At 43.2% G+C, this 25,706-nt stretch overlaps 1 protein-coding gene across 8 annotated transcripts in view; it reads right to left on the bottom strand.

Annotated features, from left to right (window-relative positions):
* The window catches only part of LOC106599272 (microtubule-associated protein 4), a 47,043-nt gene extending 24,960 nt beyond the window's left edge, over positions 1 to 22,083 (bottom strand). For 2 of the 8 annotated variants that reach the window (XM_045714700.1, XM_045714701.1), the window contains exons 1-5: positions 15,137 to 15,797; positions 14,189 to 14,367; positions 6,342 to 6,461; positions 5,683 to 5,769; positions 904 to 2,172 (exon numbers count right to left, since the gene is read on the bottom strand). In XM_045714700.1, coding sequence (XP_045570656.1) covers positions 904 to 2,172; positions 5,683 to 5,769; positions 6,342 to 6,461; positions 14,189 to 14,367; positions 15,137 to 15,147 — 1,666 coding nt within the window. In that variant the 5' untranslated portion in view covers positions 15,148 to 15,797. Of the gene's footprint in view, positions 1 to 903; positions 2,173 to 5,682; positions 5,770 to 6,341; positions 6,462 to 14,188; positions 14,368 to 14,722; positions 14,989 to 15,136; positions 15,799 to 21,786 lie in introns of those variants that run through there. The other 6 variants (XM_014190418.2, XM_045714699.1, XM_014190417.2 and 3 more) reach the window with 6 other exon arrangements.
* Positions 22,084 to 25,706: the final 3,623 nt, after the last annotated feature.

Genomic DNA, 25,706 nt, shown 5'->3' with positions numbered 1-25,706 from the left:
ATAGCTCACAGTTATTTCAGTTCACTTACATGATAACGTCCACATCAAGCAATTCACAATTTGAGTGAAAATCTGTTTTAATATCTCCAATCAAATATTGCATGAAAGTAAAATGTGTATTTTTTTAAATGGTCAAATTACATATCTAAGGATTCTAGCCCGGGATCACTTTGAGACACTCAAAATGGTTCTGAAAGTGAATTCACACACACAAGTGGGAAGAGAATGTGAAAGAAAAGCTGTTAGTGACTCCTCAGTCAGCTTAGGCAATTTGAGGAACAAAAGCATCATTTAGTCAAGGGGAAAGCAGCCTCTTGAGAGAACGAGAGAAAATCACACTGCAAACCAACATCCCTTTGATTAGTGAAGAAAGGTTGACTCAATGTCAAAGAGTTAGGGTATAGAATTACTCGTTGCAATTTAGGATAGCGGCAATCAGGGGGGAGAAGGCTAGTTACTTCTATCCCAAGGAGAGTGGAGTCACTCGAGAGTCACACAGAGAGTAATCTACAGAGACAGTAGAGTCATTAGTATATGATTACAGTGTTAGAAAGGAGAGAGATAGGCGATAAAACGAGCTGGGCCGGTCAGCTGACATGATCAGGCAGGTAGACAGACACATAGCAATGAATATGCTATTATAATCATCATCATCATCATCATCATCAACAGTGCAGTACTACAGAGACAGGCCAGACAGTCAGTTAGGTAAGAGGGACCCAAGGCCCAGTCAGACACAGTCAGGTTAAAGAGCAGTGTAATTAGTTAGCATGTTATTACCAGTGCTATTAAACACATAATGGCCGAGCAACAGCAGGCCCAGTCCACAGAGAGAACCATGCACTATAATGTCATCATTCACCCCCATACTGATAGATATGTCCCCTCTTCAGTGTCACCAACCTTCCAGGAGGGGGGGCTCTGGCAGCGGTGGCTCCTGGTGCTCTGTGAGTGGCAGTGTGGTGGGGATAAAGGGCGGGGCTGCAGGGTTGAGGCCTGAGCCCACTGCAGGGCGGGGACTGGGAGTGTCGTGACCAGGCTGGGATGAGTGGCTAAACAGTGGAGGAGGAGTGGTCTGGAAAGAGGAGGAGGTGGTGGTGTTTGGAGGAGGGACCTGGGGTGTGGTGGTCTGGGACTGGGGCTGTGAAGCAGGAGTGCTGGCTTGGGGGGTCTGCAGGGCAGAGTCTAGGAAGAGGAAGGTCTTCGAGACCTGGGGGCTGAGAGCCGGGGAGCTCTGAGGGCCCAGCTGCTTCGGGTCAGAAGTAGACGACATGACCTCAGGACGACCATGATCAGAGAAAGACTTTGCCGCCTCATCCTTCTTGGGAGGTAGAACATCTTTAGTGGCTAAGGGAGGGGGCATTTTAAAGTCATCAATACACATGGGTTCATAATGGAGGGCAGAGGCAGTGTTTTTAACGGGGGTCTCAGCCTCCCAGTCCATGTTTACCTTGGCAGGGGAAGGTTGCTCAAACATGTTAAGGTTACTAATTAAAGTGTCTGTAAGGGCAGGGTCTGTGGTGAGGATGTGACTGGGTTTGGGGTTCTCAGTGAGGGGTGGGGCAGTGGGGGTGTGAGAGGGTTTGGTGTCCTCTATAAAACTGCTAAAGGGGTTAGTCTGGGGTCCGGCTACTAGGGAGGAGATGTTCTCCAGGGTTGAACTTAAGGGACCAGAGGCATTTGCCATTGCAGACTCCAAGGCCACTGACGCTTGTGTGGCATGAGGTGTCGGCCCCCACTCCTCTGGGAGCTTCATCCTGCTCTTATTCTTCCTGCCCCTGACCCTACCCCCACCCCTCCCTCGGATCTCACACTCCCAGCTCTCCTCCTTGCTCGGGGAGGATGGGCTCAGAGGGCCGTCTGAGGCTCCGCTCTCTGTCTCGCCCTCCTCCTCCTTTGCATCGGGAGCCTCCTGCCTGTCCAAGAAGTCATACACCTCCTCCCTGGACCTCCTTTTCTTCTTCTTCCTCTTCTGCTGCTTGCTGCTGCTGTTGACCCCTTCACTCCCCCTCTCGTCCCCAGAGCCGGTCTCCTGGCCCTGGGAGCCGTGGGGGCTGAGGGGGTCGGAGTAGGGGCTCTCCTCCACTGAGTTGCTGGAGGAGAGGCTGAGACCCTCTGAGGCTTGCAGCCTGGATTCACCACCTGCCCAGGATTTTGGGTTTGTCCAAACTTCTTGATGAGCAGAGAGGAGGAAGGAATGTCACTACCCATAGTAAAGACCATAGTAAAGACCAATAACCAATTGCCAATCCTCTCCATTCATTGCTATGTGTAAAATCAGGGTATATCTTATCTGCTCTAAGAAATTCCGACCAAAATGTATGAAACTCAACCACTGAGTAACATTTTTTCTTATTAAACTACAAATAAAAATGATTCAATCAATTGTGTGAAATAAAATTGTGCCTTGAGTTTTGAACTGATTAAGTTAAGTTAAGTCATATTGACACGACCTCCACTATAATTTATTTACGGCCTGGCCAGTAGGCTTATAGATGTGCATTTTAGGCTTATGGATTACATGTTAGTCTGAAGAGGGACAATTTTTTTGTGTGCACTGCTCCGAGCTTGCAGCTGATTGGGTGTGATTCTCTCTGCCGGGGCGGGGCAGGGGGAGAATGGAGATTGTACTGAGACTGAGCAGTGTGATGTTTACTGTACACTCGACAGCACATCGCATGAGCGGATGAGCAAATTAATCCATGTACAAGGAACAGGCAGACTGCATAACAACAACAGAGGCAGGTCACATAGACAAACACAGACAAACAATGAATCAAGAGGAAGGGGTCATGTGACATGTGGTACCCAGTACAAACAAATACTGAGGAGGACATTAGAAGTAGACAATATTTACATCAAATCATAAATATATGAAAGATACGGTACACACAAAAACAACATACTGCACATGCCCTTTTTTATGTTGTGATAAAGACATAACAAGGCCAAAACCTCTCTGCGTCCATTAATACTGATGGGTAGTACCATTCCAATACTTAACACGGCAGGGCAGAGAGAAATGAAAAATAATGAAAAGCTCCTCTCCCCTCTCTCACCCCAATCGTTAATGATAATGTATTTTTCATCTAAATAGTGTATCGCTGCCCTCTTCTCTAATTGATTGATGTGCTATTTTCCTTAATGTCCTTCCTTCCTTGATTACGTGTCTATGTCAAACAACATGTGCAGGAGATCCGATTATCATTATCATCTACGTTTCATGCAATATTGGCATTTAAAAAGTGAAGCGAGCATCTGAACCCAAAGCCTCAGTTTGGCCTCATGACAGAATGCACATTACTTCTAGTCTATGTGGCTTCCTCACTCAGAAAGCAATATTCAAGATGAATATTTAAAGATACATATTTTATATATGTATCTTATTTTATATATGTATCCATATTTTATAAATGTATCCAAATATAACGGAGCACTTCAATGAGGACTTTGATGCGGGGGGGAGGGTTGTCTAAGAATTTTTTTCTTCTTTTTTCCTAATAAACAAGGTTAGGAATCCTCACATAATTATTATTGCTTCTCAAACAAATGTTATAAAGTTACAGTAAGATCTGACGTATTGCGTAATAAACTAAAGAGTTGTGTGATTTGAACCTTATAATTTATGCCGGAGCAGCACTGGATTTCTGCTCTGATGGCCGCTACACGAAAATAACCGTTATGTAAGTAACAACTAATACCACTAGCTGGCTATTAACTACAAGTTCTGCATTAGTTTGTAAAAACAAAAACAGTGGCAATATATCTAAAACGTTCCCTTTGGATTACTAAGGTGCTGGCACTTTGAGGAACCCTCTAGAAGAAGTGACGGTTATAGTTTACCCTGTTCATGGTCACATTTTAGCTCTATCATCATCAAAACCTATTGGATTTCCTGACATTTGATACTGTGTTTTACTGTAACTGGTGACTGGACCTCTGGACATCCCACCCAGGCCCCCAGTTGAACTGATCTGTGTGAGACAACCTCTTACCTGTGGCCCGGGGCAGAGGGGTAGTGGTCATTGGGTTTAAAGGGGGCCTGGGACTGCTTGGGGGGCTGAGGCAAACAGAGGAGAGGCCTTCTGAGAGTAGCCCATAAGAGGCATGCCTGACTGGAATGGAGCCATGCCCTCCACACCTTCTGAACCCATGTTCATGTTCATGTTCATATTCATATTCATGTTCATGTTCATATTCATATTCATGTTCATGTTCATGTTCATATTCATGTTCATGTTCATGTTCATATTCATGTTCATGTTCATGTTCATGTTCATGTTCATATTCATATTCATATTCATGTTCATGTTCATGTTCATGTTCATGTTCATGTTCATGTTCATATTCATATTCATGTTCATATTCATGTTCATATTCATATTCATGTTCATGTTCATGTTCATGTTCATGGTCATATTCATGTTCATGGTCATATTCATGTTCATGGTCATATTCATGTTCATGCTCATCATCCCTGGCTGGGAGAAACCTGGGAGTGGAATTAAGACAAACAGGTTAATACTATTCTATTATGTGTTATAACTACTCTATTATACAGGTTATTACTACTATATTGTGCTATACTACACAGTGATAAGCACTACATGTAAGGCTGGCACAATTACCGTACTACAGTATAACCGTGTAATCGACGGTTAGCCTATGGGTGAAGACCGTCGGGAAAATGAAAGAACCGTCATAACCTAACATAACTTAGTCATCCAAAGGGAACGTTTTAGATATATTGCCACTGGTTCCCTGAGGGGGAGGACGAACAGCTGACTAAAGACGGGACGGTCGGGCATTCGTGCGGTTGAGTCCGTTTCTTCCATAACATGGACTCTTAACGTGATAAAACTTTGTTGCGCCTTGCTGAAACAAGCAAACTCTGGCAATTTGACCGGTAAACTCATGGGTACACTAGCAATAGCTGCCTGGTATTGTGATGCAAACATTTCCATGGTAATGTAGAATGGTCATTCAAATGATGTTAACTGATGTGGCACATGCAATGGATTGTATTTTTGTAATGCCAGTTGAGTTAAGTCAGAGATATTAGAGAAAGGAGGAGATAGGAATCCCATTGGGTAATGAATGGAGAAACGTATAATGCCACACACAGCAGACTGTCAACCAGTCGCATCCACGTTGTCATGCTGCGTCATGCGGTAGCTAAGCTAATCGTCACGCAATCCCTTCTTAAAGTCAGGGTATGAGTCTAGAAACATGCCTATTTTCCTTGAAAGTAGGCCAACGTAATGTCACGATTCCAAAGCTATACGATATTACAGAGAACAAGTTGATTATCTAATTTCTCTGAAAAGATTTGTAATGTTGTACTTCTTGTTCATGGGATTCATGCTAATGTTGGGTTTTTGAGCAAGCACCCAATTGACTCCCATTCACTTCTTGAAGGAGTGCACCGCCACGGCCCATCGATGACGCATACGCAACGTACTCAATGACCGTAAATACGATTCCAATTCCAATGTGCGTAAAAAAAAAAAATGTATATATTAATTTATTTTCTAGGTATTTTGTTTTCTATTCGAAAGGTTATTTCAGTGACCGCGGTCATTTGGCTCTGGCCAAATACCGTCATTCCTAATTACATGGCCGTCACAGCCCTAACTACATGCTGGTGTTACATAAACACTTCACAGTATTATTAAGCAGTACCCATGAAAGAGTCTGGCATGTTGCTGTCCTTCATTCCTTTGTTCTGGTTCCCCTCACCAGGCATTCCCATCATACTAGACACTGGGCCTAGAGATAAGATGGGGGGAGAGAGAGAGAGAGAGAGAGAGAGAGAGAGAGAGATAGACATCAGACGTCAGTTACCAATACCAGATTAGTACACAACAGACACAGATCAATAGCCAGTCTAAACCCCCCCCCCCCAAAGGAGAGAGCAATATCATTCACAATCACACAACTCATAGTTAGCTATGAAATATGAATGTCCAGACGGTTAGAGAAAACAGCAACACGGAGACAACAACAACAGCCTTAGTTAGATGCAGGCACACGTTTAACTAGGTGTCCTGCAACACTGTACTGCCCAATTTACATTCCTAAGAGTGCCCGGGCTGTGCCAGGCATACTTGACAGGCAGCTCTAGGTAACTAGACAGCTTAATATGCCACAGAGGGATCTTTAGCATCTAAGGCAATTGATGATAGGGATAAAAAAAAAAAGACAATTACAGTAAAATAGAATCAAATATAGAAACCATGGAAACCTGTCCTTTCACAAAATGCCTTTTCACAGGGCATGCCTTATCACTTGAGCATACATAAAACACTAGAGGAATTCAAACCGGGGGAAAGAAGCTTCACCTGAAAGGTAGTCAGCATTGAAGGCAGACTGTTGTCCAGTTGGACAGGGACGCTTCTCTCCCATTGGTTCCTGCCGCTGCATCCCAGTCCCCATCTGTCCTCCTGGCATCATACTGGAACCTGCAATGACGAGGCAAAAAAACAGAACATCAACATCAGGACTGAAGTGTTAGAGATAGGAGCAAGTGACTAAGTCGTGTGACCAATGTTCCGTCAAAAAATGTTCAGTACTGAGCAAATTTCAAGTCTGCTGAGGGCAAACTTGAACATTGTGAAAATTCGGTGCAACAAGCGAGCGTTTACTGTGAACACTGAGGCTGTACCTGCTTTAAGTTACAGTTATAACAGTGGTCAAGTGGGCTACTGTGCCTATTTGATCATAACGTAGGCCTACCAGAGTGGCCTACCATCAAAAACAATGGAGAAAATGCATCCCATAACATTTTAACATGGAAATAGCTGTTCTATCATTCAGCCTACAGTAGCAGCCAATGTGTTGTGTTCAATGTAGGCTTACACTCCATGAGACTTTTGGAAAAAATCATGCAGGGCTTATCCACTTGTCCTTCAGACCAGGTGACTGAAAATGTTGTCGTTTAATGCAAGAAACCACTTTACAGAATACATTCATTATTATTTCCATACCATTATTACAGAGAATCAGACAAATTATTCTACCCTCTGCCTATTGGCTACTTAGCTTATTCAAGCCTGTCTCAAAATATAACACTGTCCCTTAAAGACAAAAAAAAAAGCTCTTTACCTGACTCACTTTTCAAAAATGTCTAGAAATGTACACATTTTATGCTCTTTTAAGAAGGAATCACTCCACCATTGCTGACTACAAATTATTTATAACTGGCTAATAACTCACTAACTAGCAAAGGATACGAAAAAATGTGAACACTTGGCTACATTCAGCTCTCGCTTTGATCTCAAAACAAGCGCACCTACTCACGACCAATCATGCTGTAAACACAGTCCAGTGCAAAGTGAATGGCACAGATCCATATATAGCAATGGTCTATTTGCATATCAGCCTACTGCAGCTCTGATTGGTTATGCAGCACTGGTCTGTTTAGAGTACAGACTGATTCGTGCTTGTCAATGCAATGGAATCCTACTCTGATGCGTTCTGCCTACAACATCTCTTGCCTAGTTTGTTTCGGTATGTTGCATTGAAAGTGGCTAATATTGTGTTGATTTGATCACAATTCCCACAGTAAAGGGAGACGTTGATAGTGTTAACTAAAGGCGAAAACTCGAGAAAGTTAAGTGAAGTTCAATCTCTTGCTTCTCTGCTGATATTTCTTCTGCACGGCAGTCCCGGGGGTACTGCACAACTGTGCACACTTGCAGCTTAGCTAACATGCATGTGACCATGTTAAGCTAAAGTAACTAACTCTGTTGCCCCTGTCTAATATTAAAAGTGACAAAATTGACCAAAGGTGATGTTGCTTTGGGGGCTTTAAGACATTTTTTTTATTGTATACTATAATTCTGAACTACTGAAAAATATGGTAACTTTGGTAAATTACCAGTAGATTTGCAACCGTACCACTGACAAAGCTTGCAAGCAGATTTGCCCTCCTGGTTTCAATGTAGGCTACAGTGTCTTTCATAAGTATTTGGAAAATGTTCCATATATTTTTGCTATACTAGGCTACTCTACTGGTCACCGTAGCAGCACCCACCTGTAGCACGCGCTCCAGCAGGTATATCTCTGTGGTCACCCCCAAAGCCAATTCCTCCTTTGGCCGTCTCTCCTTCCAGTTCTCTGCTGCCAATGACTGGAACGAACTACAAAAATCTCTGAAACTGGAAACACTTATCTCCCTCACTAGCTTTAAGCACCAACTGTCAGAGCAGCTCACAGATCACTGCACATGTACATAGCCCATCTATAATTTAGCCCAAACAACTACCTCTTCCCCTACTGTATTTATTTATTTATTTTGCTCCTTTGCACCCAATTATTTCTATTTCTACTTTGCACTTTCTTCCACTACAAATCTACCATTCCAGTGTTTTACTTGCTATATTGTATTTACTTTGCCACCATGGCCTTTTTTGCCTTTACCTCCCTTATCTCACCTCATTTGCTCACATTGTATATAGACTTATTTTTCTACTGTATTATTGACTGTATGTTTGTTTTACTCCATGTGTAACTCTGTGTTGTTGTATGTGTCGAACTGCTTTGCTTTATCTTGGCCAGGTCGCAATTGTAAATGAGAACTTGTTCTCAACTTGCCTACCTGGTTAAATAAAGGTGAAATAAAAAAAAATAAAAAATAAACTCTATAAATGTTTAGTTATATGAACTCCACCTCCAACAACTGATAAGCACATTGAATACAGCCCACCTGGTCTAAAGTGTCAGTAGATGTCTGGCCTAGACTAATAGGCTACTCTAATGTGTCTCAGGGTGCTGTCCCTAAAAGCATCCCTCTCTGGAACACAGCAGAGGGGTGACAGTGACGAGAGGGGACAGTACAGGACCGTGGGCCATTACTATGGTTACGCAACCGACCAACCAGACGAGAGCATCTGAGGTTCTGGCGGCAAACCCTTTCCCGTCTGTGTCATAACTGATTGACATAAAAACCTCAGCTAAAGCTTAAATTCCAGCCTAGAGGAACTCACTGTACTATCTGGTGTTTATTCCTGTAGGGCTCTGCAGCTTTACCAGATCATTCGGCCCATATACATTCAAACACACACAACCCCAGAGAAATCATTGCATGTCAATCTGACCTCTTCTGCTTGACTAGATGCAACTTAGGTGATATTACAAAACTAAAGTCATCCATCAGTGTGTAGAGTCAGATACTGTGTGATATGTCCTGCAACGAGACGTACAAAATACCAAACGGGGAGAAATACACACACACACACCAATTTCTAGTGTTAAATACCAGCACAGCTTTCATGATAAAACAAAGATATCTGAAAGAGTCACGTGAGGGAAGGTGTAAGTCCCAGTATTTTGTGTTGCTCAGCAACAGCAGCCTCTGGGGACCATCAAGGTGTTGGTCCTCTCCTATGTACGTTCAATGCAGCACGTCCGCCTCCCCTCAGAACCCTTAAGTGGAGTTATGCCAACATAGCCCAAAAACCACATCCCCACCGCCCCAGCAACACCCTAGACGGGCTGGCACGGTGTCTGACCTGACATCAGTCCTGGCACGCAGAGCATGGCAAAGACTTCCCTGGCATAGGAGCCCAGAGTTTCCTATACCCCAGAGGATGGCACGGAACCAATGGAACCAGGGCTAACAATATCACACTGGTTTTAGAATACACGCACAACATCAGATCAGACAACAGATACAGTAGACTGCAGTCAGAGCTCTCACAGTCACAGTTAACTATAAATAGTTTCGCTTCGAAAGTGTTGTAGGCTACACTGTATTATTTAGGTCTCTTGTCTGGTGCAGTATTGTATGATACCTCAGAAAGTAAATACGGTCCAGGCTATTCTCGGTTAAATTGAAAGGGACACCTAAATTATGTGTTTGGGGAGTTTGAACTCTCTGGTTTCAGAAGTGAACTACAAGGGATGTCCTGGGATCGCTGAGGGAGCTAAACACCATATGGATATTCAAGACAAGTAGCCTTTCAGAGGGGAAATTAGGAGCCCAAACTGCAGGCAGGGAGATAAAATACAAATATCCTGTTATGACACAAGGGTCCAGGAGCAATAATAACAATAAGAGAATAAAACTCTTAAAAGCAGACGCGCCGTGAGGTAGTTAGTGTCCAGACCAAAAGACTGCCAAGTCATGCCGAGTGCAATGGCTCCCTCTGTACTCTGCCGGAGGAGTCACAATGACCTTCCTCGCTCTCCCTCACTCCATCAGCACAGAAGCATGTCTGCTAGCCTGGTACTTACGTAAGGACACCCTTACGTAAGGTGCAGAATGGAGGTTAAGCAGACGTTTGTTGATTTCTGTTTTTAAACGGTAACTAAATAAGGCTGTGGTTGTGAGAAATGAATTGTAAAATACGCTGTACGTGACTGACATTCATGAGCGTGTTAAATTCCTGCGGTTCACAAGGATGAAGGAGGGAGTTGTGTTGTTTATGTAGGAGGGATGGAACGCCCTCCATGGATTGCTAATGGACCACTTATAAAGTACGGTGTATGTGTTCTGTGACTAATGAGTTTACACCCACACTGAATACACAAGTAATTAGCTTACACCAGCTGTTATGGTATAGTCCCAATAGGCTGTAGGTGAATGACACATAGGCCTAACGCTGGACATAACACATAAGATAATGTTCCAGGGGCTATTTCTCATTTCTAAGACATTGTTCAAGGGCTATTTCTTGGAGGCCAGAGAACTGATAAAGTCCATCATCTTCTATCGCCTCTATCGCCTGACAGGGAGTCAGCCCCAGCCTCAGCTCCAGACGGTCCCTGTGGGGTTGATATGCACTCGGCTTGTCAAAACCTCTCCAGTGCTACGCCACCATTTGGCAGGCACACCCAGCTTCAGCCTCCTCCACCATGAGAGTCGTGTTTCAGCTGCATACATATCTGTTCACCGGTTATGGGATAATTGGTGTAGCAAAAAGAGAAAACGGCATCATTCTCATGATAATGATTACCGCTGTACAGTGAGAGGAGCTGTTTTGAATTCCCTCCTGTATACATATGGCTTTCTCTCATTTTGTGTTGCTGTTTGTCATAAGCATATGTAGGCCTGATCTTTGATTCTTTACTACAAACAGATGAAGGGAAAAGCCAAATCAAAGTATCCAATTCTATATGACAACTACATATGACAATCGACAAAGTAAACGACCAATGACATTGAGATTGAAGGATGTTGGGGAAGGAGGGAAGGAAGGGGGAGGATTCTGGGAAAGCCTTTAATGATTGATGAACACAGCAATGACTTTGTGTAGGTCAAGGAGAGGGGGCAAAAGTTCAGTGCAAGATGAATTTGATAGCACTGCATGACAACAACATGAGTTGAATCCCTTTACTCATGCTAAGATGATAGACTGATACAATAACTTAATATAGTGTGTATTTTCCACTGACATTTTACACACAAATATACATTATCCTTCTTGTCTTTCATGGTAGTGTGGCTTCAGTTCAGGGAAGAACGCATGTTGAATTGTCACTACAAATCAGACATGCTAAGAATATTGACTAGATCCAACAGAAGCTAAATCTGAGAATTGTTTTGAAAAAGTACAGTATTTTTTTTTACTTACAGTATCAAAGAAGAGGATTAGTGTACAGTACGTGACTGATAAGCAGCAAATGCTCTCATATTTCCTTGGGAAAGTCTTGATCTACACAGCGGCTGACCAGAGCCCTCGCTCTAAAAGCATCAATCATTATACAGTACAGAGGAGATGCTGAAATCAGCACACACACACACACAGATCTGCACTGCCAACACTGGTGTTGTGTCTTTTTGATGAGCCAGAGCTGTTTCCTCCTTCTGCTATTGTTGATGTTCCAGCATACTGCAGTCACATGCTAACCGCAGAGCCTCTATCATGCAGCACACTGCTGGCACTAGCCAACATGCTACATTGTACACTGTGTTCTGTATGCCCTCCTGAAATAAACCCCATACTGTAGCGTAGGCTAAGGATGTTGATTTATCTTAATTAGACATAATTCAATTAAGCAGCTGTGTGGAAAAGCTGACGTCATATGTGTCAATCAACTCCACTTTTAAAGAAATCAATGTGTTCAGTTCGGATTGACATAGAGGTCATAAAGCCTCAGAAGTCAAAGAATACCACCTTTAATCCACCCCTAATCCTAATCAATTGTTTTGACTGAATATGCATGTGAATATTTACAGTTTCAGAGCAGGATAATTAACATGCAACCGATGTTGCCAAGACACCAGAGGAGAGGATGTTCATGGCCCGGGTGTTAATTGACATTGCTGTGTCCTGACTTGTGCATGACTGAGTTTGTTATATTGCTCCAGTCAGGGCTATGCTAATGCTGCCCTAATGCTGTCTTCAGGCTGACACTTCTGGAAGTGACATGACACGAGGGGAGACAAAGAAAGAGAAGGAGTTTGGGAGAGATGGACAAAGACAGTGATAGTCATCTAGATGGAGAGAGGGCGAAAAAGAGAGAGAAGTAGAAAGGGAGAGGGGGAGATCGAGGTGAGAGAGTGATAGATGGAGAGAGAGAGAGGGAGAGAAAGGGAATGCTCTGAGTGCTCGGAGTCTGTCTGTCTGAGGTATACTGAGACTGTCTGTGGTTAGAGAGTTGGATCTGAAAGAACTGACTGTCTGGAAGGATATTATATCTGGAGTGGAGGAGACTTATCGCTCTACATTTGAGCTTTATCATATTACATATCACATGTATTAGCTGGCTACGTTACTTTGAGGAGCAGCATCCAATGGTAGAGTTAGGAAAAATAATCTTCATTCTCTGAACTTTTTGTTTTATCGTTTTTTTTTCTCTCACTTTCTATGTTGTTATTCCTGTGCAAATTAGGAATTGCACTCTGGGGCTAAAATACCAATTGCCATTCAACATAGCCAAAAGAGGATGATTCAGCTGTGAAAATGTGCCCTTGCAACACAATAAACAATTACAATGGGGGGTTAACCACAGTGACGGGAATGGCCCAAAGGAGTGAATTTCCCCAAATGCTCATGACAGAGTTCTTTCTTGGTAGACGGAAACAAACACAGAAGTTTTCCAGTAGCCAAAATATTTTGGGGTGAAATTTCTCTCAGATAAAATCAGGGGGAAGTTGCCACCCAAGATGAAGTTCAAGTTCAGAAAAAATCTGTTCACAATAACATCAGTGCACAATACCACTGAATCAGAGATCCCAAAGACTGCCTAAGAAATGGAGTGAGTTACAAATAATATTTTTTAAATACATAAATTGTCCCTCTTTGACTCCGCTCTTTGGTTCAGGTTGACACACAAACTGAAAAGGCAATTCCACCACTTTTCAACCTAATATTCATTGTCTCCAGCACCGAACCAGTGTCTAAATACTGTACGTGTTAAAAAGAAACGAAGCTCCTAAATAATCCTTCTCTGTGACATCACAGGGTAGGATTAAACATACAAAAAACTATCTTTTCAAAACGTGCAAAACTTCCTAGCTAAGGGGATGGTGTTTTCTTTCTCCCCATGTCACCACGAATCTCATAGTGTTTGAAAATCACTGTTTTTAAAATGCTTTAACTTTTTTTGGGACGATGTCATCGTGTAGACATTTGTACTTTTTTCTACAAATCATAGATATGCTCCATTTTCACCTATATAGACACAAGCATTGTGCTGGAGATCATCAAAATGAGGTTCCAAAGTGGTGCAATTGCATTTCAACACAGTAGGATGGCAGCTACAAACCAAAACAAACAACACATCCACACACACCCACGAGAGTGCGGATGCACACGTTCACACAGGCACCCACACACACACACACGCATGACGCACGCACACGCTGTGGCAGGAAGAGAGTACAGTAAATAACAGGCGCTGGAGAGGGTGCGTCTGTTCCTGAACACATGTACTCACACACTACATGATACATATACTATACGGTACACACAATAGCATATGTACATGATATTGCATGCATATGAGATAAGGATAATCTGCATAGATATAAAAGAGGGGTTAAAGTGGAGGCAGGGAACTCACAGATTGTCTATCCTAAAGTTGTAAGCAGCTGGCATTCAGGTATACGTCACAATAATATGCATTTACTGAGCAGAAGAATCAGCTAAATCCTCTCCTTGGATTGTCTCTCTGCTGCCCCAATTCTCTATGGGTTTTCCCATTCCCACAAAGCCTCCATCCATCCTGCACCCCAGTTTACCTTTACCATCCTTCCCATCCAGCAGAGGGCGGTAGTCAGTCTTTCCCACAGTCTCGCCTACTTTGTCATCAAAGGTCTCTTTCTCCAGGGAAGCCATGAAGTCCCTCCTCACCGGGTTGTCCGGGCCCAACTGGGGCGCCCCATCCGTGAGAGCGTCATGCAAGCTCAGGTCCATGGTCCTGGGGAGGGAAAAAGGAGGTTAGAGGTCAGAGAGTATCATCATCATCATTCACATCATTACCCTCATCAGTGCAAGGTTCGCACTAACCCCATACTGCATTTCTCTATAGCCGTATACTGGTATGGAGGCCCACTAGTCAGAGCTCATAATGATGGCTGATCTTGGCTAATGGATGTCACCCCACTAAATCCAGCTGCAGTCAAACCACTGTCTCTCTACCATGGGGGGGATTCAGTCCAAAAGGTCATCTCTTAGTGTGTGTGTGAGGGGGGTTGAAGCCGAGGGGATATAGCCCAGCTGACAGAGACCATCCCCCAGCCCATAATAAGAACAGGGTTTGGCAAAAAACTTACCGAGGTTTATATTGCTAGCCAAAACACATGGGTCTATGTGGTGTTGTTAGACACAGTGGCTCTGGGAAGAGACCAGCACAGGGTTATTCTCCAGGGGCCACACTTCCAAATGTTATTTCGTTCGAAGCCTGGCTGCCCGAAGCTAGCATAGGGCCCATGCAAAATTGAACAAAGACAGAAAAATAAAAAATGGATGGAAATTATGTCACCGTCATCGCATTCAGTCTCCCCCTGCAGCCTCTGTCTCTCCCACATCCTCTCTCCCCCTAAAGACACAAGTGACACAAACAGTACACCACTGCAGCTAGCTGTCTTCACACTACACCAGTATCCACCACCACCACCACCACCACCACCACCACCACCCGCAAAACAGATAATCAACTAAGCCTATTCAGGCCAACAGTATATTACCCCCATAACATGCTGTGGTTTTTGTAGTTGCGCTGCAGATCTCAGAAGACAGCGACAGGCTATGATATGAAAGTGATTTCCAGTCGCTGTTAGATCTGATAGCCGGATCAGTGGAACTGCAATAAAGACATCCTGGAACTCCGCCACTGTGTCCTAAAAGGCAGAGAAGCCATTCGGGAGTGCCGTCTGAAACACGTACAGCACCCAATGAATGGAGAGTACTCACTACATCAAAGTGTCTGCAAAGAAACCTGGAGGGTGTACGGTCTAAACTGTGGAAGTTAATAATTACCCTGGATTATCAATTCAAATGAAGGTGAAAGACGGTAGTTATTGTTAATTTGTTGCAGGACAGCCTGTTTTTGTCTGCCTTTAGCGATCCAGCCCTGCTTGCTACAGTACAGTAGGGGATAGAAGCATCCAAGCTTTAGTAAGAGGGAGGCCATTCTCCTCTCTTCACAGTGCACCATTTACTCCTCATAATGAGTGTATCTTTGTGAGACAGACAGCAAAGCTAATACATATGTTGAGAGCTCCCAAACACACAACTTCATTATTTTTTTCCTCCCGTCCCGTCCCTTCAACTCACCCACTCTCTCCTCCTCCAGACACGAACAAGCGATGATTGTCCTATTTCTACACAAACACACACAAACAAACACACACACAGACACAGACACACACACACACACACACACACACACACACACACACACACACACACACACACACACACACACACACACACACACACACACACACACACACACACACACTCTCACAAAAATATCTTCATGCTGTCATTGTGCACCAGCATGCAGATTTGCGTACGTACAGTGTTTGTTGGCCATGATTGAAACTGTGCACCATTGTTTTGAGGAGTACAGTTGGACTAGTCAGATTACTACATTGACACACTGTAGCAGCCCCTAGGAGAGAGAGAATACTGCGTGACACAGAAAACTCATCAGAATTCACACAGTCAAAAATAACGCATTCCGGCTAGGACCACAGCAGGGTGTCAGCAGTGAGCGAGTAAAAAATAGCTAGATCACAGCTCAGCTTTTATGCATCCATCCAAACGTTGGAAAGACGTTTGTGTGATTATTATGCAAGGACATGCAAACATTAGATGAATAATCCTCCAACAGCCCCTGTCTCCTCTACAATTCCTTTTCTACAAGTTCTGCTTACCTTACCTGTCTTTCTTCTCCACAATCCTTCATGTTCTCTGATCCCAATTCTAAGGTCATCATTTTCAGACCCTCTTTCTTTCCCTTCTTTCTTAAAGGTTTTTTTTTCATTCAAAGCCTTAATTCTCTCCACCTCTAACCTCTTTTTGACTGTAACTCCATTCACCCACCCCCTGGTGTTCAGACAGCTGTTCAGACGGCTGCATCCCCCCAGTCTGACCGCTACATCTGCTCTAACATCTCCCCAGTTTTGAGTGCAACATCGGACATTTCCCATTTAAAACGAAGGAGCATAATTCTGCTTTATGCTCATATTGAGTGTAAAAGCCTGGGAGACCAGCTGGTACTGCTGCATGGGGATTAGTGCTAGCTAGAGTCAACCCTAGTCCCCACGTCCACATGCAGCCAGGACCTGTTATATTACACTCAATCCTTCCCTCCGTCTGTCACGCAATCATCCCCAAAAACCACAGCAGGCCTAGTGTAACACACAGCATAGCCTAACACAGTACAGAGTAACAGAGAGAGTGGGCCTGGGCTAGCAGCTTGGCAGGGAATCTCTGGCTTTATCCTGCCATCCAAAGGGGGGTGGTGTTTCTGTTTACACAAAATGCTCTCAGTAAGCCTCATTCGCCCCTCATATTCCCATACGTTAATTCCCCCGTTTTACTGTAAAAGGCCTAGTAATCCAATAGTTATGGTCACCAAGCAAAATACTGTACTGTGTACTCCCCCACTTTATTGGCAGATATGTATCTAACCTCTGACTGCCAACACCAGGTGACTGACTAACACAGCAACACCTACCTACAGACTGTTGATCTGTTGCACTAGGGTTGATGACAGGTTTTGTCCAACTGATTAGAACTGAGTTATTAGTAGTATGAGTCACCAGATTACAGTACTATTGGCCATTCAGCTCTAGATCTGTATATGTTAAAGTGCAGGCAGTGCTGCAAGAGCTGAGCATTATGGGTCTTCGACTCAGTGGACCATAACAGTGATAATATCAGTGCCAGAGCACAGTTTGAAAGATAAGCACAGGTTAACTAGTCACTAACTCAAAAGGTCAAAGGGCCTTTTCTACTATTACACGTTTTGTTTTAGCTTGTGGGTTATTTCATTTGGAAAACAGGTGCAAACTCGCAGTTCAAGCACAATATTCAACATATCTCATTCTTTATAGTCTCTTTCATCAAAAAAGCTCAAAATAATATAATTCCGTAGAATATAATTCAACAAGTGACAATTATTATAATCTTTTTTTTAACTTAACCTTTATTTAACTAGACAAGTCAGTTAAGAACAAACTCTTATTTACAATGATGGCCTACCCCGGCCAAACCCAGACGACAATGGGCCAATTCTGCTCCGCCCTATGGGACTCCCAATCACGGCCCGTTGTGATACAGCCTGGATTTGAACCAGGGTGTCTGTAGTGACGCCTCTAGCACTGGGCTCCCGAGTGGTGCAGCGGTCTAAGGCACTGCATCTCAGAGCAAGAGGCGTCACTACAGTACCTGGTTTGAATGCAGGCTGTATCACCCATAGGGCGGCGCACAATTGGCCCAGTGTCGTCCGGGTTAGGGGAGGGTTTGGCCGGGGTAGGCCATCATTGTAAATAAGAATTTGTTCTTAACTGACTTGCCTAGTTTAATAAAGGTTTAATTAAAAAATAAATAAGAATAGCACTGAGATGCAGTGCCTTAGAACGCTGTGCCACTCGGGAGCCCAATGCTGATACAATCTATTTATTTGATCGTATATCAGATTATCAGTCGGCAACATTTGAGCTATTTCTAAAGATAGGCTGTGGCGTGCATGAAGTAATTCTCATTTTATTCAGCAGGGATCAGATCTATTCGATGGTCTTGGTCTGTGGTAAAGAAATGTTTGATGCGAAGCTGGCACCACTCTGGATCTCAAATCAGAAATGACCGTTTCCTTTTAAAGTCTTTATCTTGATTTCATTCGTGTGATTTATGTAAAGCAGATACTCTCTGTAATGTGGTGTTATTACGTTAAGTGAGGGGGCTGGTTCCACGACCCAACAGGAATTTACTGTAATGTCAGGGAATAAATAGTAGTTTGTTTATGGTTACAGTGATCAACCTTTTCTTCAACACGAGTGTGTACTGGTCTCAGATATCCCTTAATGTGTTAATGTGTTGCCAGGTCTCCTAGAGTTTGTCATGAGTCAGCGTTTTTATATCTCTCACATGCATGATGGGCACCATCTCTGGTTACTGCTGACATAATGCTTTGTCGCCCTGTCTCATCCTCTCAGGGGAGACACACACAGTCCCTGAAAACAGTCAACCAGTCAGTCACTCAGTCATTCAGTCAGGCCTTAGTCAGAGCACAGCTGTGTGATCGGTATTTACCCCCAGTGTGGACACTCACCTAAATCAACTGACTTGAGGACTAGCTGTGAGGTGTGTGTGTGTGTGTGTGTGTGTGTGTGTGTGTGTGTGTGTGTGTGTGTGTGTGTGTGTGTGTGTGTGTGTGTGTGTGTGTGTGTGTGTGTGTGTGTGTGTGTGTGTGTGTGTGTGTGTGTGTGTGTGTGTGTGTGTGTGTGTGTGTGTGTGTGTGTGTGTGTGTGTGTGTGTGTGTGTGTGTGTGTGTGTGTGTATGTGCGTGCGTGCTCATGTGCGTGTGTAAACTATAAAGGCTGCATGGGAATACAGGGTCTCAGTTCGAACACAGAAGACAGTGATACAAGTGGTAGGCTATTGACTCTTTGCTCTTAGTTGAACTTTCAGGGATTCTGGCATTTGTGTTGCTATGTAAACTGCCAGGAATTGTAAATCCCTGTTTAAGTATGCTGAGCTGAAGATGGGATGTGCACCTGACACAGTCCAGTCCATTACAATGGCTCCAGACCCTGGAGTTACTGACCTGCTGGTCCTCCACTCATTGTAATCAGTTCTACTCTCTCATTTAAACTCGTATTTTTGCTCCTCTTGGAAATACACACACGTATCCTTCCTTAACAAAGTCTAGCTTTCAAATTACAAATGTACAATCTCTTAGAGAATCATGTTGGATTCATGAACAAGAAGGTATCTCAAAATATATAGCAATGTTTTCAGATACCTTCTTGTTCATGAATCCAACATGATTCTCTAAGAGATTGTCACAGTAAATAACTCCTCTATTATTTACTGTGACACTAGCAATGAGTAACAAGTGTAGAAACCACCTAACTACACGGCTCCTTGACATTAGTCATCTAGGAAATATTTCTCCAAAGAATCCATTTTCAAACTGAGCCATAGTGGCATCTAATGGGGATGACATCATTCACTCTCCCTTTTTCTACTCCCTTGGATTCTTCTCAAAGGCCCTGGCTCCTTGCCCTCCTCATATAGCACCTTCACATTGCCTCTATTGTTAAGTTCTCTGGTGATGGGAAGCCAAGGCTACTGTGGAAAAAAAAGAGGAGGGCTGGTGTCCTCATAGATCACAGTCAGTGGACAGCATCTCATGGTGGAGATGATGAAGATGGTTTATGACAGGAAAGCTAGACATCACCACAGACCAGCAGACCTTGACCTGACACCAAGACCACACAGCGGACGAGGAAGCCGCACACCAAGGCATACTGAGCTTCCCCCTTCAACAAACATATGTTGTCACTTTGGATTTACCTCACTTTGCTCTCAAAGTGGGGGATCGTTTTTTACGTAAAAAAAGCCCGTTTTCATTTCCCACTGAGGGGTTTTCGTTTCAATATCCTTTGGTGACTGAGGAGGAGCAATGGAATGATGGACTAGATGGAACAGGAATAGATATTAATATGTAGAATTACTAATAATATCCAGCAAACTGTTATGGCTTTCTTCACTTCAAACAGTCTGAATGACAACTTTAATATTTCACTGCTCTTCTGTGACTGACAGCGTCATTAAATAATAATGATAATATACAGGTCTCTAAGGCTGTGTTTACACAGGCAGCCCAATTCTGATGTTTTCACTCATTTGTATTTTGACCAATCAGATCAGCTCTGAAAAATATCTGATGTGAAAAGATCTGATGCGATTGGTCAAAATCAGTGAAAAACATCAGAATTGGGCTGCCTGTGTAAACACAGCCTTAGAGATGTTGTCTTTCATGTTCAGGCATCTCTACTCCACAATGAGATCATGGAATCTCATACTCCTGCAGAGGCTGTTAGATCACTGGACCCATGCAGACATTTGAGACTGAAAGTTTGGTTCTATATTGGTATTTCGTACAAAGCAAAGCAAAGCAGACTTCAATACATCACTGGAGTGCTTTTCACTGTACCACACACCTCTACTCATAGTACCATTGCAATCTGTATGGTATGACTGTCCGGCAAGTCTTTGGGATCGGCCTCTGCTTTGCTTTGTGAACCTTGATGGACAGACACGCTGCTGTGCTGTGCTGTCCCAGTCCATCTCGCTCTGTCTCTCATAATCTGTTGAGGATTGCACTTTAATCCCATCATTCCAGAGGACTGAGAGAGATACATTTCATGGCATGCGTTAGGCCATCTCTACTAATCCAAGCATGCCTGTCTACTTGTCTGTCTGTGCCATAAACAGTCATTGGTGATCATGTCTGTTGTCTGTCTACCCGGTCCATTTATCTATAGTGTGTCTTTGTCTGTCTGTCTGACTACATAATCGGTGTTGTGTGACAAGGAGCAATACACCTGAGAATACAAATCTAAACAAAGCAAAGTGCATGGTCTAAGACGACTGCAGGACAGTACAGAGGGCATAGTTCACATGCATACAGAACCATGATTGCACAACACACAACAGGCCTACCTACATGCATGGTACGGCTGCAGTCAAGAGAGAGGGGCGCTACACAATACACATTGACAGAGAACAATGTGTCCTAATCCACAGCACAGATACAGCATGGAGAGGAGACATTGTGTGGTATTCGTCGTTTCCGCAGGGATGAGCCTTCTGGCAGTGCACTCTTTAAGCATCTATTATTGTTATCTTGATGAATTATATTGTCGAAGCTGCATAATATCACATTTACGCAACGACGATCAATGTCAGCTCTGTTGGCGTGGACCTATATGCGATGCGTTGGACACCTGTCTACAATCAGCATCCTTTGGCCTTAACTCAACTGCGGCACCACAACAAAGAGAATGTTCTGCATTGGTCGTGGTGGGAGTGAATCAAAGACGCCCACTGTGGACAGGTAAACATTCATTTGTGTACATAACGTGATATTGTATCAACAATGAATAGGGCGCATTAGCATCAGTCAACCAAACTGGAACTGTGTATATTGTGCATATTGTACGCTTCTTGCTACGTAATAAACGTGTAACCATTCATCAATAATTACTACATCTCTGGGGCATGGAACAATCTAGCAAAACACGCAAATATTGCAACCCAGACAATCACCAGACCTGTAGTATTTCCGTCAATTGTCATTATTCATAATTTTACTCACCCTATGTTGTCTCTTTTTGATCAGTTCTCAATGGTTGTCGTGGATGTCGTTGGTTGAAGTCTGTTCCACCTTCTCATACAGTGCGCTTCACTCACTGACCGCAGGAAAACAGCCCACCTCCTTCGCCCCACTCAGCCTATCACAGTCGAGAAATGCTGCCGTGTTTCGTTTGATTCTCTATGTTTGACGCAGAGATTGTCAGCGGTGCACATGATTGCATCCACGCTCAGGATTCGGCGCCGCGCACCGGTCCTGCATAGATGCCGCCCACATCTGTTGAAGGACAGCTGTTGTGATTGTGCAGAATGAACAATCGTCTCCATCCCTCCACCCAAGTGACGAAATTTGACCAATCATCGTTAACAGTTCATAACAGTTATGTTTACACTGTATGGGCACGATACGTAACCTACTGAATGGCAATATGGAGGCAGCTCTCAATGGCAGTTGCGTATTTTGCCGCTAGTCTTACTCAAATATATGCAAGGATAGCCAACATTCCGTAGTCTCTCTGTTTGTCATCACAATGGAAACATAGCCTGTCTCTCTCAGCTCATTATTATGAAATCTAATTAGTGTTACAGGCTCATGTGTAACATTAGCCTACTCTCCCGGATTAATGGTCTGCAGCTGTGTTGCTTTATCGTTGGGCATGTTGCCCTGACCTCAGTGACACAAAGAAAAACCTGTCTCTCTCGGTTAATGAGGTAAACAAAGTCAGACCAGCCAGGCTTTAAAACATTGAAGACCATGACCCAAGAAGAGACCTCCGATCCCATCCCACTGCTGCCATCCAAACAGATTCACTTGCTGTGCTGTAATGCAGTGCTTCCTATAAGAATAAGAGGTTACTGGTCTCATTTGATTTGGAATATAATCCCTGGCCATTGTTGGACCAGCCAAATCTAAAGTGCCTTTCATCTATAGTTATGCTGTTGCTGTTTATATATAGGCCTACACCTGTTCCCCTCTGACTTTGGTCTTGTCCATCCATCATGGACTATGCATGATATACAGTTCCTTCAGAAAGTATTCCGACCCCTTGACTTTTTCCACAGTTTGTTACGTTACAGCCTTATTGTAAAATTGATTAAATAAAAAATATTCCTCACCAATCTACACACAATACCATATAATGAAAAAGTGAAAACAGGTTGTTAGAAATTTTAGCAAATTTATTTAAAAAAAATTAAATACCTTATATAAGTAATTATTCTGACCCTTCGCTATTAGACTCGAAAGTGAGCTCAGGTGCATCCTGTTTCCATTGATCATCCTTGAGATGTTTCTACGACTTGATTGTATTTGTCTTTATTTGTATTTATTAGGGATCCCCATTAGCTGCTGCCAAGGCAGCAGCTACGCTTCCTGGGGTCCAAACACACCAAAGCACCCACATTACATATACAACTAAATATAAAACAGTGAACTACGTTTGCACTGAATGAGCTAAAGATAAAATAGTACATCATATAACATCCCTACACCACCATATATCCACAACTCAAAATATTCAATATCAACATACAACAATATCACAATGTGTGCGCATGCATGTGTCTGTACCTTTGTGTGTGTCTCTTCACAGTCCCCGTTGTTCTATAAGGTGTATTTTTACCTGTTTTTAAATCTGATTCTACTGCTTGCATCAGTTACCTGATTGGAGTCCACCTGCAGTAAATTCAATTGATTGGACATGTTTTGGAAAAGTACACACGTGTCTACATAAGGTCCCACAGTTGACAGTGCATGTCAGAGCAAAAACCAATGAGGTCGAAGGAATTGTCTGTAGAGCTCCGAGACAGGATTGTGTCGAGGCACAGATCTGGGGAAGGGTACCAAAACATTTCTGCAGCATTAAAGGTCCCCAAGAACACAGTGGCCTCCATCATTCTTAAATAAAATAAGTCATTGTAGAGTGGCGACACTTGAGCATGAAAGACCAAATGCACTGTAATATTGCTATGTCTTTAAATCGCTTCATCAGAGGAGGCTGGTGAGTATAGATATAGGAGAAAAGGATCATTGTAATGGCTGAACAGAATGAATGGAACGGTATCAAACAGACCCCTTGACTTGTTACATTACAGCCTTATTCTAAAATTGATTAAATAGTTTTTTCCCCTCATCAATCTTTATGACAAAGCAAAACCAGGATTTTAACATTTTTCACAAATGTATTAAAAATAAAAAACTTAAATATCACATTTACATAAGTGATCAGAACCTTTACTCAGTACTTTGTTGAAGCACCTTTGGCAGCGATTACAGCCTCAAGTGTTCTGGGGTAGGATGCTGGAGACGTATAGCAAGATGCAGTCTGAACTGAAGAAGTTCATTTTCAGTTTGCCATAGAGGAGAGGCCACCAGATACTGAAAACCTATCTACTTGTTACTCAGTTGTGAAGTGAGTAAACAAACATATGAGAAGAGGAGACTCAAGTTTCAAGTTTTATTAGTCATACAGTATGCATGGGATACACATGGTATACAGTACATTCAGAAAGTATTCAGATCCCTTGACTTTTTCCACATTTTATTATATTACAGCCTTATTCTAAAATAGAATACCCCATAATGACGAAGCAAAAACAGGTTTTAAGATATGTTAGCAAATGTATTAAAAATTAAAAACAGAAATATTACATTTACATAAGTATTCAGACCCTTTACTCAATACTTTGTTGAAGCACCTTTGGCAGCGATTACAGCCTCGAGTCTTCTTTGGTATGACGCTACAAGCTTGGCACACCTGTATTTGGGGAGTTTCTCCCATTCTTTTCTGCAGATCCTCTCAAGCTCTGTCAGGTTGGATGTGGAGCGTCCTTGCACAGCTATTTTCAGGTCTTTCCAGAGGTGTTCGATCGGGTCAGAGACATGACATTCAGAGACTTGTCCCGAAGCCACTCCTGCGTTATCTTGACTGCTTTGTTCTGTTGGAAGGTGAACCTTTGCCCCAGTCTGATGTCCTGAGCGCTCTGGAGCAGGTTTTCATCAAGGATCTCTCTGTACTTTGCTCCGTTCATCTTTCCCTCAACCCTGACTAGTCTCCCAGTCCCTGCCGCTGAAAAGCATCCCCACAGCATGATGCTGCCAGCACCCTGCTTCACTGTAGGGATGGTGCCAGGTTTCCTCCAGATGTGACGCATGGCATTCAGGCCCAAGAGTTCAATCTTGGTTTCATCAGAGCAGAGAATCTTGTTTCTCATGTTCTGAGAGTCCTTTAGATGCATTTTGGAAAACTCCAAGCTGGATGTCCTGTGCCCTTTACTGAGGAGTGGCTTCTGTCTGGCAACTCTACCATAAAGGCCTGATTGGTGGAGAACTGAAGATATGGTTGTCCTTCTGGAAGGTTCTCCCATCTCCACAGAGAAACTCTGGATCTCTATCAGAGTGACCATCAGGTTCTTGGTCACCTCCCTGACCAAGGCCATTCTCCCCCGATTGCTCAGTTTGGCCGGGCGGCCAGCTCTAGGAAGGGTCTTGGTGGTTCCAAACTTCTTCCACTTAAGAATGATGGAGGCAACTGTGTTCTTGGGGACCTTCAATGCTCCGCAGATTTGTGCCTTGACATAATCCTGTCTCGGAGCTCTATGGACAATTCCTTTGACCTCAAAGGGGTCTGAATACTTATGTAAATAAGGTATTTCTGTTTTTATTTTGAATACATTTGCAAAAATGTATAAAAACCTGTTTTTGCTTTGTCATTATGGGGTATTGTTTGTAGATTGATCAGGATTTAAAAAAATATTTAATCCATTTTAGAATAAGGCTGAAACGTAACAAAATATGGAAAAAGTAAAGGGGTCTGAATACTTTCCGAATGCGCTGTATATATATATATATATATATATATATGACCTCTGTAATTTCAAAAGGGTATCTCAGGACGTGATAGTGACCGGCCATTTTATGAGTTA

This window comes from Salmo salar, chromosome ssa03 (genome assembly GCF_905237065.1).
Source record: "Salmo salar chromosome ssa03, Ssal_v3.1, whole genome shotgun sequence".
In the NCBI taxonomy this organism is placed as follows: Eukaryota; Metazoa; Chordata; class Actinopteri; order Salmoniformes; family Salmonidae; genus Salmo; species Salmo salar.
The sequence above is the reverse complement of the archived record's forward strand: the minus strand, read 5'-3'. Positions and strand labels throughout refer to the sequence as shown.